Below are 18,944 nucleotides of genomic sequence, written 5' to 3'. Positions count from 1 at the left end.
GCCCCTCGCGCTGGTGCAGCACGGCTTTCCAGGAGCCATGCGAAACTGCTCAACCTAGGCCAGTGTAGCTAACGCTCCAAAAAAAATATTCAGACACCTAGGCCCACCTACATGTATGAAGGCAAAAGCTTGCTCGTGCAGCAGTGCAGATTTAGAAATGCATGCTGCGCTAGGTCACCTGGTGTGTGAGGGGGGGAGGTGTTTATTACGGCATACTACTGGCGGCACAAAAGTCGGTTAGAGTCCCTGTCACTTAACTTGACTAGCGGATGCATGCCAATTAGACAGCGAAATGGTATGACACCACCCAGAACTCTGCACGAAAAACGTTTGCGCCCCAATTTTGATACAAAAGAGGACAAATCTGACGCCATATGGAGGTCCCTAAATGGCCCGCCAGAGGCAATAAGGGAGGTAAGCACTGGTACAAGAGTATTTGTTATGCATGCCATTCTCCAACTCAGCGCTTCAGTGGGTCGACAACAGCTGGCTTCAGTCGCTATAGCAACTGTGATGAGAGCGAGGGGCTCGAACCTGCGACCTCATGCATGGTCATATGACACATAGTCATACATTATGGAAGAGCACTGCAGAAGTGTTACAAAAGAGGACAAATCTGACGCCACATGGAGGTCCCTAAATGGCCCGCCAGAGGCAATAAGGGAGGTAAGCACTGGTACAAGAGTATTTGTTATGTATGCCATTCTCCAACTCAGCGCTTCAGTGGGTCGACAACAGCTGGCTTCAGTCGCTATAGCAACTGTGATGAGAGCGAGGGGCTCGAACCTGCGACCTCATGCATGGTCATATGACACATAGTCATACATTATGGAAGAGCACTGCAGAAGTGTTGAGGAGGAGCCTCAGTTCACTAGCCGAGCCAACGTTTCGACAGGTGGACTTGTCGAACTTGTCCAACAGACTTGCCAACACGAAGACAAGTCAAGTCCGACAAGTCCACCTGTCGAAACGTTGGCTCGGCTAGCGAACTGAGGCTCCCCCTCACCACTTGTTCACACAGCGCTCTTTCACACTGTGTAGCCACCTTCTTTCCCTCGTTCTACCCTGGATAGTCATACATTGTCAGTCTTGGGGGTGGGTGTGTGCTTGGTATAACATTGGTGAGGCTGAAGGTCAAGCATTTAATGCGGGGCAAAACCGGGTTGTACCTGGAGTAGTGAAACTTTCGCTATAATGTCTGGCACCAAAAAAAGAAACTCGCTGTGGATGTGCCATGGCCACCAGCCAACGTACCGCATGATGTTAAATCTCCGGCCATCTGCCCAGAAAGCTGACCTCTTGCACTCCCCCAAACATGGCCGGTCAAGAGGGCAGCATGTGCTGGTTCCTGCGGCCTTCGCAATCGCAGCAGAAGTAATGGGAGCTTTTCTCTACCTGCATGCTTCTGCAGCGGTGGCAAGTGGTCTACTGATTTCGCACTATCACCATTTTGGGGCGAGTGCAGCATCGAAATGAAAAAAACACATAAAACAGACGCTTTAGCTGCATGTTGCCAGCTTATTCGACATGTGAACGAATTCTCTAACAAAATTTGGCTGTTAAACGGCCAAAACGACGAGCCACTCTCGTTTGTAAAAAGTAGGACGAGCATAAGTCAGATCTCGTGGATTAAATGCAGAAAGTGGTGTACTGAGCCATTCCTTAAAAATGCCTCCTAGTCCATACCGGATTTCGTCATCATCATCCTCATCAACCGGACTATACTCACTGCAGGGCGAAGGCCTCTCCCATTTTCCTCAAATTAACCCTGTCCTGTACAAGGTGCATCCACTTGACCCCTGCGAATTTAACCTCATCCCCCCCCCTAATTTTCTGCCACCCCTTGCTATGCTTACCTTCCCTTGGAATCCAATTGGTTACTCTTAAGAGAACATCGGTTGTCCTCTCTCACGCTACATGGCCTGTCCATGCCCATTTGTTCTTAATTTCAACTAGAATGCCAGTAACTTGAGTTATTTCTCTGACCCACTCTGCATGCTTCCTATCTCTTAAGTTACACCTACCATTTTTTGTTCCATAGCCCTCTGCGTTGTCCTCAAATGAAGTAGAATCCTTTTCGTTAGCCTCCACTTTTCAGCCCCATTGAGTACAGATAAGAAGCAACTGTAGTATACTTTCCCCTTGAACAATACCGGTAAGCTGCTAGTCATAACCTGCAAATACTTGCCAAATGCGCCCCATCTCAATCTTATTCTCCTAGTTATTTCCCTTTCATGGTCGGATCTGCGGTCACTACTTGTCTAAAGTAGACATATTCGCCTACCACTTCCAGCGCTTCGCTACCTATTCTAAACTGCTGTTCCTTTCCCAGGCCATTCAACATTACCTTAGTCTTTTGCATATTAAATTTTAGGCCTACCTTTCTGCTTCTTTTGTCTAGATCATTAATCCTTAGTTGCAATTGGTCCTCTGAGTTACTTAACAAGGCAATGTCATCAACAAATTGCAGATGACTGATGCCTAACTGCTCCCATTCCATATCTTTGAATACACCCTCTAAACAAGCTGTAAATAGCATTGTGAAGATTGCATCTCCTTGCCTAATACCTTTTTTAATTGGAATGTTATCACTTTTTTTATGCAGAACTATGGTTGCTGTGCAGCCACTATAGATACCTTCCAGTACTTTCACATATGGCTCACCTACACTCTGATCTCGCAATGCCTGCATGACTGCTGAGGTTTTGACCGAGTCAAATGTTTTCTCGCAGTCAGTGAATGCTACACCGAATTTACAAGTGCTAAAAGTAAGCTTGGTGGAATGCTGTAGTGGAGGGCTCTGGGAACTTCCTTTCTTTCTTTCTTTCTTTCTTTCTTTCTTTCTTTCTTTCTTTCTTTCTTTCTTTCCTTCTTTATTTATTTATTTATTTATTTATTTATTTATTTATTTATTTATTTATTTATTTATTTATTTATTTATTAATACTATAGAATCTGACTCCAAGCAGAGGTGAGTAAAAAATAATGCAATAAGATACAAAAATATACAAAAACAACTACATACACGGACACATGCTACTCTCATGCCCGTTACACATTACACAAATACACATTCTATTATGCATCGGAAGTTCACACACTCGAGGCTCTTAGCAAGAAAGGTTTCAGCATTTTGGCTATTCACTACACACTTTGGCCGTTTGTTTCACCTTAAAATTGTGTTGACAGAAAAAGATTACTTAAACGTATTACTATGAGCTCGATATTCTTTAATTATTTTTCCATTATTAAAATGTGTATTAGAGCAGGAAGCATGGGTAGCTATTGATTCTAATTAGATTATTATATATTAAGTATAACAATTTAAGTCTGGCCTCTGTGTGCCTTGCCTGGGGTGATTCTAAGCCAAGAAAATTGATCATTTGTGTTACGCTGACAGTACTTCTGTATTTATTGCAAATAAATCGAGCTGCAATGCTTTGCACTCTTTCCAATTTTGCTACATTATTGGCTGTGATTTGAACTCCTAGGTATTTTACAACTGAAGATTCTCTAAGCGTCACTCCTCCTATAGTGTATGGATGTTGCAGAACCGTTTCCTTTTTACATATCTGGAGTACCAAGCACTTATCACGGTTAAGAAACATGCCCCATTTAGAGCAGCAGTTTGATATTTTATGCAAATTATTATTTAGGTTAATTTGATCTTCTGTGCAGTTAACTCTTGTATATAGAAGACAGTCGGCTGCAAAAAGTCGGATTTTTATCTCAGGATCCACCACATTCACTATGTCGTTAATATAGATCAAAAATAGAATAGGCTCCAGAACTGATTCCTGCAAGACACTGGATGTGACAGGAAGGGCATCTGAACATTGGTTATCAAAGTTGACATATTGAAACCTATTATCTAAGTATGCTCTTATAAGATCAAATAAGGTTAGAAGTGACTCTGACTGCATAAAGTTTCTCTATGAGTTTGCTGTGAGGAACCTCATCAAATGCTTTAGCGAAGTCCAGAAATACTGCATCCATTTGCTGTCTATCGTTAACTGCTAAACAAAAGTCATGGCATGAAATGATCAGCTGTGAAACAGTTGGCAAACCCTGTCTGAAACCATGTTTGTGCATCAGATAAGAAATCAGTCGCTTCTAAGTGCTCAGTCAATGATCAGCAGATCGCATGCTCTAAGATTTTGCAGCTGGTTGAAACCAAGGATATCGGGTAGTAATTTGACACGCATGAACGATCACTGGCCTTAAAGATGGGTACGACATGAGCTGTCTTCCATTCAAATGGGACAGAGCACTGAGACAAACAAGCGTTAAAAATCACATAAAGGTAATAAGATATTCATTCTGCGTAACGGCGTATGAAAGCTGCAGGGATATTATCAGGACCACTCGACTTTTTAACAGCAAGTTTTAAAAGCAAGTTAAAGATACCTTCCCGCGAAATAACGAGATCGGGCATGGAAGATGTGGAGCCATCTAGTTTAAAAATAGGACCCGTGTCTTTGACAACATACACTAACTGAAAATACTCGTTAAAAGTGTCTGCAATATCTTTTGGATTTGTGACAAGCATTCTATTAAGGAAATATTAAAATATTACTTTGCTTGTTACCATTTATATATCAAAAACTTTTCCGGTGATTCATTGAGAAATTTGCTTAAAGTAACATTGAAGAAAAAGTCCTTAGCTTGCTTGATCTTGTTGCTTAACTGGCTGCTCAGTATGCTAACATTAGTTTCATTACGTCGACTGGTTCACATCTGCTTCAGCTTTCGTTTCATGTGAATTACATGTCCCGCGTGATCCATGGGTTGTGTCTTTTTTTCTTTGTAACATTCGGAACAAACTTTTCCATACAGTCAAAGCAAATCTTGTTTAATTGAGTACCACAGAGCATTTGCATTCTCTTCATTGCTGAAGCTATCCAAGCGACTCTCTAGAAAATCCAAACCCCTATGTCATCAGCTCTAGTAAAATCTTTTACAGTGACGGAATGTTTTTTGAGGTCAGCATGCATAGGAAACGAAAAGACAGCAAAAATAAGGCTATGGTCCGAAACATCATTCAGCACATCGTGAGAAATGCACTCTAGTCTAATACTAATAAACAATAAATCAAGAATGCGTGACACTGACAAACAATTTCTAGTTGGCACATGAACAGTTTGAGTAAAGTTGCCCGAAAAAGCAATGTCCAGAAGAAGAAGCTCACAATGTCTAGAACGAGCACCCGTGGTATTCATATGAAGCCAGTCGATATTGGGCAAGTTAAAATCGCCCCCCAAAATAAGCTTCACTCGATCACCCCGGAAACATTGAACATAATCACACAGCTGTTCCAGAAAAGCAAGATCAGCATTAGGCAGTCGATAGACCCCGCCCAATACGACTGTGTTGCCACCATAATCTATTTTGCAAAAAAGGCTTTCATGGTTAGGAATACCGGGCAAGGCTGCAGCACTTATGCTCTCCTTCAGGACAATCACGACTCCTCCTCCACGGGACTGTCTATTGTGCTGCAGTATTCTGTAGACGGGTGGCACTATTAGACCATCGAGAGCATCAGGGTGTAACCATGTCTCGGTCAAAAACGCAATGTTCGGGTCGAGATCATACAGGAGCGCTCCTAATTCACTGGTCTTATTACCAAAGCTTCGAGCGTTAAAGAAACAAGACGCAAATGCCGAACCTAAGCTACTCGTCAGTCATGAGTTTTGCTATGCTTTCAACGGGTGGCAACACGGCACGACGCCGAAACAGCTTGATCGCTGTCGTTATCTTGGACTCCGCTGCTATCGTTATCTTCAGCGACTCTATTAAGCTTCTGCCTTTCATTCCTCAGTTCATCCCAAACATGGGTGTCTCCATTGAAGACCAGCTTGTCAAATTTTAGATAAACCTTATCCTCTTATTTACGAATATAGACTGTAGACCAAAGTCACTTTCTCATGTTCTGATTTCAAAGAGAATAGTCTTCGGATATGGACATATTTGTACTTTTGAGCTTCTTCGCATTCCTGATTAGGTTCATTTTTTCATCGAAGTCAGAAAGTCGCATTATCACTGGCCGCGTTTTGTTCACTGATTTCTGGCCCAAACTATGTATGCGCTCTATGCTTCCTACTGCAATTCCCAATTTATCTTCAAACACTTCCGTCACATAGCAGTCCTCAAGCTATTTGGCGTTTCTTCTTCTTGTTCCTTGACCCCAAAGACAATCAAGTTATTACAGCAGCTACGATTTTCTAGATCATCAACCTTTCTCGACAGTGCCACGATATGTTCTTGTAGCTTTAAGGCAGAACTTTTGCAGTCCTCTACCGATTTTATTGTTTCAACTTCAACCGAACAGGGTTCTTTAACGTGCTCCGACATCACACAGTACATTCACGGCTAGGCCCTAGATGTCGCCCCGCAACAAAGTCTAGAATGTCTACTGCCAGCAAGTTCCGGTTATTTTGACACAAGAGAAGATCCTAATTTTGATATTCTACAATAAGCGTGCTGACAGCTGCTATCAATATTAACTTCATTTTCGTAGACACAAGATTTTCCCGTTTTCAAGAGTTGCATAGCTCACGCAAAAAATGCTCTTGCGGATAACCTGAGATAAAAGCAATTCAGAATTCAGCAAATAAAGTTCCCCTCAGGTCGACGTGCTATTCCTGTTTAGAACCATAAATAAAAGATCAGCCAGCTTCTACAGTGGCGGGTGTATTTCTTTGGATATTAAAAGTTCTATAATAAACGATCGTTATGCCCTTTTTGCTAACTCAATCGGTACTTTCCAAGCCCTCCAAAGTGGTTCACGTGCTCTGCGCCGAGACTCACCACGGACGACCTGCTTTCGAAGCGCAATATGCTGATGCGGTCACAATAGAGCCCCCCCTCCCTCTCCTCGCAGAATGAACTTCCTTGGAGCAGGTCGCACTTATGTGGAATCAGTTCAGTTCAGTTGTCGTTCAGTCGTGTCCGACTCTTCATGACCCTATGGACCATGTCACGCCACGCTTTCCGGTCTCTCACTATCTTCCTAACATCACATAACTTCATCTGCAGTGCCTCGAGGATGCCATCTAACCATCGCATTCGCTGCCTACCCCTTCTCCGGCGGCCTTCAACCTTTCCCAACATCAAATCTTTCTCCAGCGACTCCTCTCTTCTCATCAGATGACCAAAGTACCTGAGCTTTAACTTTATAATTTGACCCTCCAATGAGCAGTCAGGGTTTATGGTTGACAATATCGACTGATTTGATCTTCTGGTAGTCCAAGGAACTCTCAAGATTCTCCGCCAGCACCACAATTCAAACGCGTCAATTCTTCGGTGGTCAGCCTTCTTCACAGTCCAACTCTCACATCCGTACATCACAACTGGAAAGACCATAGCACGAGTTATACGGATCTTGGTTGGCAGACTAATGTCTCTGCTCTTTACTAGGCAGTCAAGGCTAACCATGGCTCTCTTTCCCAGAAGCAGACGTCTCCTAATTTCATGGCTGCAGTCTCCTTCCGGGGTAATCTTAGAGCCCAAGAAGAGACAATCTGTCACAGCTCCCACTTCTTGTCCCTTGATGCTCCAGGACTTGATAGGGCAAGACGCCATGATCTTTGTCTTTTTAACGTTAAGTTTAAGCCCAAACTTCTCACTCTCTTCTTGTACGCGCATCAGAAGTCTCTTGAGTTCCACTTCACTTTCTGCCATTAAAGTGGTACCATCCGCATATCTACGGTTGTTGATACGTTTTCCAGCAATCTTCATTCCAGCTGAAGACTCATCCAGACCGGCCTTCCTCATGATGCACTCTGCATATAGGTTAAATAGGCAGGGCGACAGTATGCAGCCTTGTCTCACTCCTTTCTCAATTGGAAACCAATCAGTAAGACAATGCCCTGTTCTGACTGTGGCCTCTTGCCCTTCATACAAGTTCCTGAGAAGACAGATGAGGTGAATTGGAACTCCCATCTCTTAGAGAGCTTGCCACAATCTGCTGTGATCTACGCAGTCAAACGCTTTCGCATAATCAATAAAGCAGAAGTAGATGGGTTTCTGGAACTCTCTTGCTTTTTCCATGATCCAGCGAAGGTTGACAATCTGGTCTCTAGTTCCTCTGCCCTTGCGAAACCCAGCTTGCACGTCCGGAAGCTCCCGATCTACATACTGCTGCAGCCTACCTTGGAGGATTTTCAACATCACCTTGCTAGCATGCTAAATAAGCACGATCATGCAGTAGTTGGAACAATCTTTGGCACTGCCTTTCTTTGGGATGGGGATGCAAACTGACCTTCTCCAATCCTGTGGCCACTGCAGAGTTGTCCAAATCTTCTGACATAATGTATGCAGAATGTTAACAGCGTCATGGTTGAGGTATTGAAGCAACTCAGCTGGAATGCCATCAATTCCGCTAGCTTTGTTCTTAGCAAGGCTGGCTAAGGCCCATTAAACTTCACTCTTCAGGATGCCCGGCTCGAGATCAGTAATCACAACCGTCTTATGTTGGGTTTGCACATCCGGGTCCTTCTTGTACAGTTCTTCTGTGTATTCCTGCCACCGCTTCTTTATCTCTGAGGCTTCAGTGAGGTCCTTGCCTCGTTTGTCCTTTATAACGCCCAGTTTAGCACAGAAGCTTCCTTTGATATCTTCCGATTGTCTTATACAGACCTCTTGTGTTCCTTAATTGGCTGTTGGCCTCAACTGCTTGGCACTGTATGTTCAGGAAGGCATTCTTATCTCTCCTTGCTATTTTCTGAAAATCCGCATTGAGAACCTTGTATCTTTCTCTTTCCCCCATAACTTTTGCCATCCTCCTTTCCTCAGCTATTTGCAAAGCCTCTTCGGATAACCAGTTTGCTTTCTTTCATTTCTTTTGCTTTGGAAATATCTTAGTAGCAACTTCTTGTATTATATCACGAACATCAGTCCACATCTCTTCAGGCTCTCTGTCTTCTAGATCTAATTCTTGAAATCAATTCCTCACTTCCACAGCATATTTTGATGGAATTTGATTCAGATCATACCTGAAAGGCCTTCTAGTTTTCTGCGTTTTCTTCAATCGAAGCTTAAATTTGGCAACACGAAGCTGATGATCGGTGCCACAATCGGCCCCAGGCCTTGTTTTTACTGCTTGTATAGCGCTTCTCCATCTCTGCCGGCAAAGAATATAATCGATCTGATTCCTGTACAGACCGTCCGGTGAAGTCCATATGTACAGGCTGTTGAAAATGAGTGTTCGCTATGGTCAGGTTGTTTTCTTGACAAAACTCTACTAGCCACTGCCCAGCTTCATTTGGCTCACCAAGACCGAACTTGCCTGTAATTCTGGATATTTCTTCACTCCCCACTTTAGCATTCCAGTCTCCTATGAGAAAAAGGACGTCTGATGATGGAGTGCAGTCTAAAAGGCATTGCAGGTCTGCATAAAATATCTCAACGTCAGCGTCTTCAGCAGTAGTAATTGGTGCATAGACTTGGATAACTGTTATGTTGAAAGGGTGACCTTAGATCCGAAGTGAAATCATTCGATCGATCGTTTTTGGGGTTGTACCCTAGCATGCTTTGCCCATTCTTCCGTTTACTATGAGAGCGACCCCACTCCTTCTCTTGGATTCGTGCCCACAATAAAAGACATAATGGTCACCGGAATTAAGTTCTCCCATTCCGGTCCACTTGAGCTCACTGATACCCAAGATATCAATGTTCAATCTGTCCCTTTCTCGCTTGACGACATCCAGTTTACCTTGCATCATAGATCTTACATTCCATGTTGCTATGTGATATATCTCCTTGCAACATCGGACTTTCCGGTTGCTTCCCGACACATCCACAACTGAGCGTCTTTTTGGCTTTAGCCCAGCCGCTTCATTCGTCCTGGAGCTGCAAATAATCGCCCTTTGTTCATCCCCAGTAACATGTGGAATAGCAGGCAGTTTTATAAGAATGCTCGAATTTAAAAGTGCACGCTTTTTTTTTTTTCTTGTTTGTCGCTCTCCTCACTTCCACAGAGTAATTCGTGCCAGATTCTTGACGAAACACTGTTGCTTATGTATTTATTAAACCAGCTACATACAGTATTGTGCACATTTATTGTGAAGACTCAAAAATTTTCCCTTTTGATTGCTGCTGACATGAGGAGTGTGCACATTGGTCCACACTCCGACCTGCCATCACAATGACCAGCCACATACATATACTTGTTACCAATTTCACTCACAGGCATTGGTACCTTTTTCGTGACAATTCTGTAGCATTTGCCAAATTTTGTGTCTCACTCTTTGTTTCACAGTAGTTTCTCACTCCAAATTATTGCTGAAACTAAAGCCTATTCTAAAGAACAACACTTTAAATAACTGGATTAAAGCATACCTGTCTTTACGAAAACAGTGCGTTCAAGTCAATGATGCAGCTTCTACCTGAGCAAGCATACACTAAGCATTCCATAAGGCTCAGTATTAGGTGCACTCTTCTTCCTGATATTCATAAATGATATCATCATTGTCACTGATGCACAAGATTAAGCTTTTCGCAGACGGCATTCTGTATCGTGAAATAAGCAATTCAACAACCAGGCACTTTTAAACACCTCTCTATCAAAAATACAAGCTTTGTGCTCGAAATTGCAAATGAATATCTATATCACAGACACTGTTGCAATGACAATAACACGCAAAAAATCCCACAACATTTGCTTGTAACATCAACAACCAGTATTTATCTACAAGTACTTGGGAGTAATAATCACATCAAATCTTAGGTGGAATGAACCCGTAACATGCATTTACAATAAAGCAATGAAGAAACTTTGCTTTTTAAGGCATACATTAGGGAAAGCTTCACCTGAAATTAAAATTTTGGCACATAAAACATTTACCTGACCCCTCCTAGAGTATAGCGCGATCGTCTACACAAACTAAAGTCATCATGCTTGAGAAGGTGCAAAAAAAATCAGCTAGGTTCATTTTTAACTCGTACAGCTGGCGCAGGTCCCCATCATTCTTTCTAGAAGCTGCAGAACTCAAAAGTCTTGCATTAAGGCGTTAGAGGAGAAGGTGAAATTTTTCCAATCAATCTACAATAATCAGTTGGGAATATATAAAAGTTTATACATTCTACTAAGGATGTGCAGTGAAGCTGTGCCTCCTTCTTGTCACCAACACTGTGACAATATATTGCAGATCAAGCAGCCCAGAAATATACCTTAAAGGTCAACTCCGGTGGTTTTTCCATCATTTTATGTTTTTGGTTGAATTACATTCCTCGGCATGTCCTAACTCGAACACAAAAAACTGTTTTTCGAAATTCCAATTAGAAGTATTTTTAAAAAGAAAAAACAGCAAATCGAAACCGAAACTGCTTTCACGGCCAGAAACGACGTCCCAGGTAACGAAATGGTGACGTCACACTCAGTATTAGAGAAACACTCGTACGTGCGTTGGATGGTGAAAATAAAGTATGGAAATCATGAAGCATTGCATAAAATGTCTGAGGTAGTTCAATATAAGCCTCACAATTTCATAATCATGCAGGAAGTGGACAGTAACGCCGGTATACTGTTTGTGATGTCAGAAACTCAGTGTTGCCGGCAGAAATAGTCTCAACTTAAGCCATGGAAACAGCATATTTTAAAGTCGTGTTGCGCGCGAACGGATTATCGTACGGCGCTCAAATTTTGTAGAATGTGTCAGGACAGAGAGGAGAATCTACAGTAAAATTTTTATTAGAATATTCGAATGTCAAAAAACCCCTGGAGTTGCCCTTTAACAGAGCAATGGCTGAACAGTTTTGCAAGGGGTAATATAAGAAAAAAGGAGACATGCTAGAACGGAGAAAATGAATACCTTTTTAACTTTGATCCTCAGTCAGTCAAGGTAAATCATAAAAATCTTACTTTAAGGAAATGAAGGTTCAACGGCATCTATCAAGAAATGTGTTGGTATGAAGCAAGCAAGGCTAAATATAAAATATGATGAGATCATCTCAATTCAAGGTAATTACTGCTGGTATAGACAAAAAGTATATATATCAGACATGCTGTAATGCGACAAACTCAGCTAGCAAGAGCCTGGCAAAGTTCTCCAGCACTTAAGCTGAAAAGTTATGGTATGATAAAAATGCAACTATCTTCATTTCCAGGAAAACACAGCCACAGATGAAGCATTCATGTTCAAGCAACATGTGCCAATAAAACACATCCCAATATTATTTAAAACTTGATAACAAGAATAAACAAAAGCACAATTGTGAGCGCAATATTCCAAGTTTCTGTAAACACATTTAATCATATTATGTAAACAAGTCTTTTTTAGCAAACTAAAAAGCTAACCCACCAATGTTACTACATGGTTACTTGTGAAAGTTATTTATCTACCACATGCCCTAGACCATGTTAAGAAATTTATCTCTGAAAGGATTATTAGGGTGATCTTAAAGCATTATTTAAGAGAATTTCATTTTGCAATTTTGCAATAATGCCACATTTTCTTGAAGCACCTGACCAAGTCACAATGCATTATTTGTGCCAGTGCCATCACACTGACATGGTAACAGGCAGCTATGCTCTTCACCAAAATAAAAATGCTGACGCTGTCCCATAATTCAAGTATGACAAACTGTAAAGAGCATGAACACAAGTAGATCTTAAATAGTAAATTTTCCATGAAGAAAAATCCTGGAGGTGCATACCAACAAGGGTTAATTACGACAAAAAAAAAAATCTCATTTCACTGTTATGACTCTGTAAAACCTAGCACAGAAATGAAAAATTTTTGCCAGGCAACAACCACTATATGTCAATCTTCAGTTTATGATCAATTGTCTTGGTACCCATATTAATCACTTTATCCTTCACTCCGCAAGTGCACAGTATGCCTACCGGTTCACTTAGCATGCATGTAAATTAAGTCTTCATCACACTTAACATCTGATAGTGTACTAACTAGTTAATCAGTATTATAACCACAGTGGGATAACATAAGAAAGAAAAAATATCACAAAAAGCTAAATGTGCATTGCAAACTGCAAGACACTCAAGAACAATGGCTTACCAGATAAAAAGGCACACTGAGGACAAATTGATTCAGTTTTGTTTTCTGTAAAGTTGATCCTTTGCCTCTTTCTCATTACGTCAATGTTTGCCCCACAGATAAAGATTCATCTATCAGCGTGAAAATTAGACTTTCAAAATTTTCTCGTACGTTAATCTCAATCCCACCATGTCCTTACGGAATATGACGAGTTGCCCCTGCCTTAAAATGAGTAATAGCATAGCATGGCCTCTAGTATCTGCCCTTTCACGCAATTTACTCGCAAAATCAGATGGTGGTGACGCACCTGCATTTCATTTCTTGGTGTCCCTCAGCTTCTAAAAGCTTAGTTTTTCATGAGAATAATCTCTTTGTGATTAGAACATTGTGCCCTATGATCTATAAAGGCCAATTTCTTTTTGCCTTTGATGTCATTTTAGGCAGGAAACAATTACAAGGCAAAAGAAAAGTACTAGCAACTCAAGGCGTGGTCACATGCACGATGCTTTCCGTGAAATCAGTTAAATCTTCCCAGACCTAAAGGCCATAATTCATTATTAGCCCATAAAAAGTGAACATGCATAATAATCTTCTCACTCTTGACTCTTCCAGTCTATGTTGCTTCTATTACTACTGCTATTATGCATTCACTGAACAGCCAATGTTGTTTCGTAGAATAGTTCTTCAAAAAATAGGTTCAAATGTTTACAATCTATTATTGCAGTCTTTTCTAATAGTGTAGCAATCTTCACTAAGACTAAATCAAGGCTGTCAATTGCCAAAAACAAAAAAAGAACATATCTTGCCTTTAGATATTATGCCATAAATATAAAAGTTTCGACTTTATGATTTGCTCAATTTTACTTGCAATACAAAAATGTGCATATTTTTAAAGCAGCTACTGTCATTGTTGACAACAACCTTTTACGCTATTCACTTATGAAAAATGTACCCTAATCCTTCAAATTATACCTGTCTCAGATCACTCAGTAAAAATACCAAATTATCATTTAATTAGTTGTCCCACATAATCTGAAAGAACAGAGTGAATTCCTTCCATCATTTCTACCATTAAAGCTAGAAATTTTCATTTTATGAATGACAAGAAATTCAAGCCTATTGTAGCTGGCACATGTTTATTGTTGAAACAGTTAACACACACTGCATAGTCATTTTTTCTTTTTGCAAGTTCCTCAGCACATATTAATGATCGCTACAGGAGTCCTGTCCACCGAACTGATATATTTCATAGATCACCCAGAGTAAATGTGCAATGTATAAAAATAGTTACAATACATGTGAGAAATAAAAATTAATTCAAATTAGGCATACATTAGAGACACAGTGCAAGTTCCACTAGATGGTTAACTGTCGGAGCAAGTAAGACGGATGAGGAAAGCAGTACAGTAAACAGGACAACAGGAAAAAGATAGAGGACAGCTTCATGCAGGAGGTGATGGCAAAAAGTAAAAAAACTGCATACCAGCCAGCCTTAATTAAAGCTAGATGTCGAAACATATGAGGCACCAAAATGATGTCAGACATGCCCACATGTTGGTGACAGTAGCTTTAAAGGCACTGGGCTAACACTGCTACATGCAGTGGAACTCAGTACATAAAATACAAAAGTATATCAAGAAATGTGACAAGACAATTATAAACTAAACAACACTAGAGCATGGCATCGAAGAGCGACACCAAGAAGGGCAATGAATGCTGTTTAATTGCGTGAAGCGAAAGGTCAATCTTGAAACAGCCCCCCGAAATTAATTGCTGTGTTATATCTGCAGAGGTACGTTATATGATTCAATATCTTGCAAAGTGGAAACAATAATGATGAACATCACCTGAAACAGGCTAAACCAATACTGACGGTCTATTTCAATACTGAGCCATATTAAGTATGAACTGCTAGAATCATAAAACACGCTGACTTTGCTTTACACTCATAATGCTTATCAAATGAAATGCAGTGCATTTTATTGTAATGTGCAGGTACTAAGCAATGACTGCCTGTTCCAGCTTTGAGACTATCATGAATTCAGGGTCCCCTTTTCCTCCCTCTCCCTTCCCCAAGGCGTACTTCATCAGTATGCTCTTTGTATACTTTGCTGCCCTCTTTTTCAAACACACTCCAGCCTACTGAACCAAGTAACCTTTATCTTCTTAGGTTGACAGTTCCTTTTCCAGTGTTTCGCAAAGGTTATTTTACCTTTATTCTGTTTTACACGGGCAGACCTCTCTCTAGCATCCTTTTCCTAACAACTCTTCAGACTGCTAAACAATGAGCTCACAAACTTCATCTGCTCTGTTGCAGCAAAGTAATATAGAAGTGGCACAGGAAATGAGCATGCATGCATATCAATTAAGTGTTCAAATTTCAAATTAATAAAACAAGCCTCTATAGGCCAACAAAAACAACAATTTGCTACTAGACGGTGAGAGCACTCGCAAAGTTTCCACATGCCCCACATGCAAAGTTTCCACATTCCCATAAATGTGCACCAGCACCAAACAGTACTTGGAGTAGAGACAGGCCAAACAAATACCTTGAAATAAAAATATGCTAACTTAGCAAATAAGACTTGTTTCCATCAGCAAATTAATAATGATCACAAGTACAAACCTGAGCAAAATTATGTGAGATCTCAGAAACCTTTTATTCGTGCCACCACAATGCACCACAATACGCACTGGTTCAATGAAAATGGTTTGGTTTGGTTTGTGGGGTTTAACGTCCCAAAGCAACTCAGGCTATGAGAGACGCCGTAGTGGAGGACTCCGGAAATTTTGACCACCTGGGGTTCTTTAACGTGCGCTGACATCGCACAGCACACGGGCGCCTTGCTTTTCGCCTCCATCGAAAAGCTACCGCCGAGGCCGGGATTCGATCCCGCGTCCTTGGGAACAGTAGTCGAGCGCCGTAACCACTGCGCCACCCCGGCGGGGCTCAATGAAAATGATGAAGCACTGCACACTCAGGTGCTCCAATATCAGAACATCCATTAAGTGAAGGTTCTTCTTCCTTAAGTTTCAAGCAACATAGTGCCAGCTCCAGAAATGAGCTGCCGTAAAGCCTATAAAATTTATCAGTAAGAAACGTGCCTAAGAGACAGATAAGCTTACTGTGCACATAACTGCGCCAACCTATAATTTAATACATTAAAGCAGATCCTACCACTAAAGCTTTTCTAACCAGCAATTTTAAGTTCTCAGCATGCTCTACTATAAGTCCTTATTACACCACATTGAGCAATCCCAAGACTGCTGTACATAATGTGGTCCTAAACTTTTTCGAAATAACAAACAACTCAAATGCATTCTCAAGGCATAGCATTTTGACCGGATCCAGTGCATCAGATCAAAATGCTTAGCTCAACATTATGTTGCACACAACAATGCCCCCCCCCCCCCACTCAAACAAAGCCAACAACAAAAAGAAATTCACAGGCCACAAGGACACAGCAGCAGCATTGGTACCGTTTTGAGGCCCTAAGTTTATATCAAATCATTCTTAAAGAGGCTCACCAACATTTGGGTGCAAATCCATATGAGGATGTAATGAAGAGCCACCAGTACCATGACATGATGTTACCAACTCACCTGACGTAGGTCTCTTCGAGGCAAGTCTCGGTCAGAAGACAGATGACAATCAGGCTTGCCATGCCCCAAATTGACTGATTGGGACATCCCAGATGGCTCTTCAGTAGCACCTAGAAAGCATCCCAATAAAGTTGAATAACATGGCTAATAGCACAGTTAATGGCATCACAACTCCCCCACCTTTATGAAGTGTAATATATTTCCATGCTTCTTTCTACACGTTTCCTCCTGAAAGCCTTGTAAACTGTAGCTACAGGAGCTTTTCAACATTCAGAAAAGCTTGTTTTTGCTTTGTATATGACAAGACTTCTATAAATAAACAACAGTATCAACCTTTTCTTCCTGTTCTTTGCAGTGCAGGAAACAATATAAAACAGCACTCACAGCTGCTGCTTCACTACTAAATTTCATGCATCAAGTTCGATGGAAATTCAGGTGCACCAAAAATGAACTTAATACAATAATGATCCAAGCTACAGGTAAACTACATGTAACTAATCCATGACCTAATGTTAGCGATTTGGAGCAAAATTAACAAAGAAATGCGTGACTTCGCTTTACACACTATAGGCAAAAAACACTTTCAGAAGACACTCCACTATATGTTTGGTTTCCTCTGATGCGAAAAGAAAAGGCTCTATTTAATCTGCCGTGAACAGTATGAGTCACATGACAGAAAAATATTTATTATACTCAACTAAAACAGTATAATTTACAATATCATGAACCTACAAGAGCTGTTTTGCACAGCGCAAAAGCGCTATCCGAAATGAAAACGTCAGCGGCGGAACGGTGTTTGGCACTTTATACGCTGCGCCGGCAAGCTAATCTTGATGATTTTGCCATTTCATTACAATAGCAAGGAAATATACTTAACACCTGACAGCTGGCAACCTGATCCCGTCCCAGAACAGCAGGCATAATCAAAAGTTGCAAACTGGTTTGACAGGTGCAATGCAGAAAGAAATAGCGCAGCGCCTTAAAGTATCAAAAGAACGCTTATGAAAAAAAAAAAAATACTTTTTCACAACAAAGTGTCCATAAATGCGAACTAGACGCAAACCCCCCAACGAACGGAACGGGTCAAGCACATAAGTAACAACGCTTCATCACTGCGCTTCATTACCGAAGACAGTTATTGAACTCGATCCATAACAAATACTAGAATGGAAAAAAACATTATATATATATATATATATATATATATATATATATATATATATATATATATATATATATATATATATATATATATATATATATATATATATATATATATGGAATAACGAGAAATGAAGAAACAACAATCTAATGCATACGTTGGGGCTCGCTTGAGCATTATCCCTGTGCTGTTCTCGAAAGTTGTTCTACTTTCGACGTCACGAAAACCACGGCAAGGCAAAAACAAAAGTTCACATGCACAGTTGTTTGGCCGAGGCTACAAGGCAGGCAAGCACAATTTAAGGAATGAGCGAACCCATTTAGCTCTCTATGATCAGCCGTAGATTGATGCTAACAGCAGAAATTGAGACCGATTCAATAGCTAAATAAGATCAGCACAGCCAAACTTACATTCCGTTCACAGACCCTGGAGAAACACGTATCGACAAACTAGGGCATCATACATAAGCGATCAAAAAGATAATAAACTTCGGCTGCTTCAGCTAATCTATGAGCCTCAAAGATTAGAAGTCAGAATAGGTGGCTTACCTGAATTTTTTCCTGCACCGCCGAGAAACATGACGGATTTTCTCGAGGGTACCGAGATGTGAAATTGCTACCCAGAGGCAGTCGTCTACGCTACTTGAAGGGCAAGACGGGTGCGAAGACAGTCGTAGTTTGCGTAGTTACAACCTTAAGTCGCGAGATCATTTTACGAATGCACGTTCTTACGAATGACCCACCGCGAAAGCTAACGTGGTTATGTGTGGGCACCTCCGGACCCAACTATGTGAGGAGTGAATCCAAGACCCCGCATACCCGCCATGTCAGCTATGACGCGGCAGCCAATGCTAAAGCCCCCTCCACACATTATCATTAATTCCACTCATTTATGTACGCTATTAAACTCGAGCAAACGATAACTGTAGCCCTCGCGCAACTACACACATCGAATAACCAGCACACTAGCACCTCAAAACCTCTAAGTACGGAGCAAATGAAACAAAAACCAAGTGCAAAAAGTAGGAGCACGAGCCGAGCCAAGGGGAGAGGGTATATGCTAACTACGCAATAAACACCACATGTAAGACTTGATTACTTAATTACAATTATATTATAAGCCACACTATTAACACTAAATTATCAAAGGCGAGGTTGCAAACCCACGAATGTACTTTGTGAGAT

At 41.1% G+C, this 18,944-nt stretch overlaps 1 protein-coding gene across 1 annotated transcript in view; it reads right to left on the bottom strand.

The window, feature by feature from the left end:
• Positions 1–18,944, bottom strand: part of Dlg5 (MAGUK family member discs large 5) — a 126,052-nt gene extending 107,108 nt beyond the window's left edge. The window contains exons 1-2 of the mRNA XM_084589677.1: positions 18,309–18,944; positions 16,599–16,708 (exon numbers count right to left, since the gene is read on the bottom strand). Of these exons, the coding sequence (XP_084445803.1) occupies positions 16,599–16,708; positions 18,309–18,339 (141 nt within the window). The 5' untranslated portion in view covers positions 18,340–18,944. The remainder of the gene's footprint in view (positions 1–16,598; positions 16,709–18,308) is intronic.

The sequence above is a fragment of the Amblyomma maculatum genome, chromosome 1, assembly GCF_055883805.1.
Source record: "Amblyomma maculatum isolate TAMU_Amacu chromosome 1, ASM5588380v1, whole genome shotgun sequence".
Taxonomy (NCBI): domain Eukaryota; kingdom Metazoa; phylum Arthropoda; class Arachnida; order Ixodida; family Ixodidae; genus Amblyomma; species Amblyomma maculatum.
This window is presented reverse-complemented; position numbering and strand designations above follow the sequence as displayed.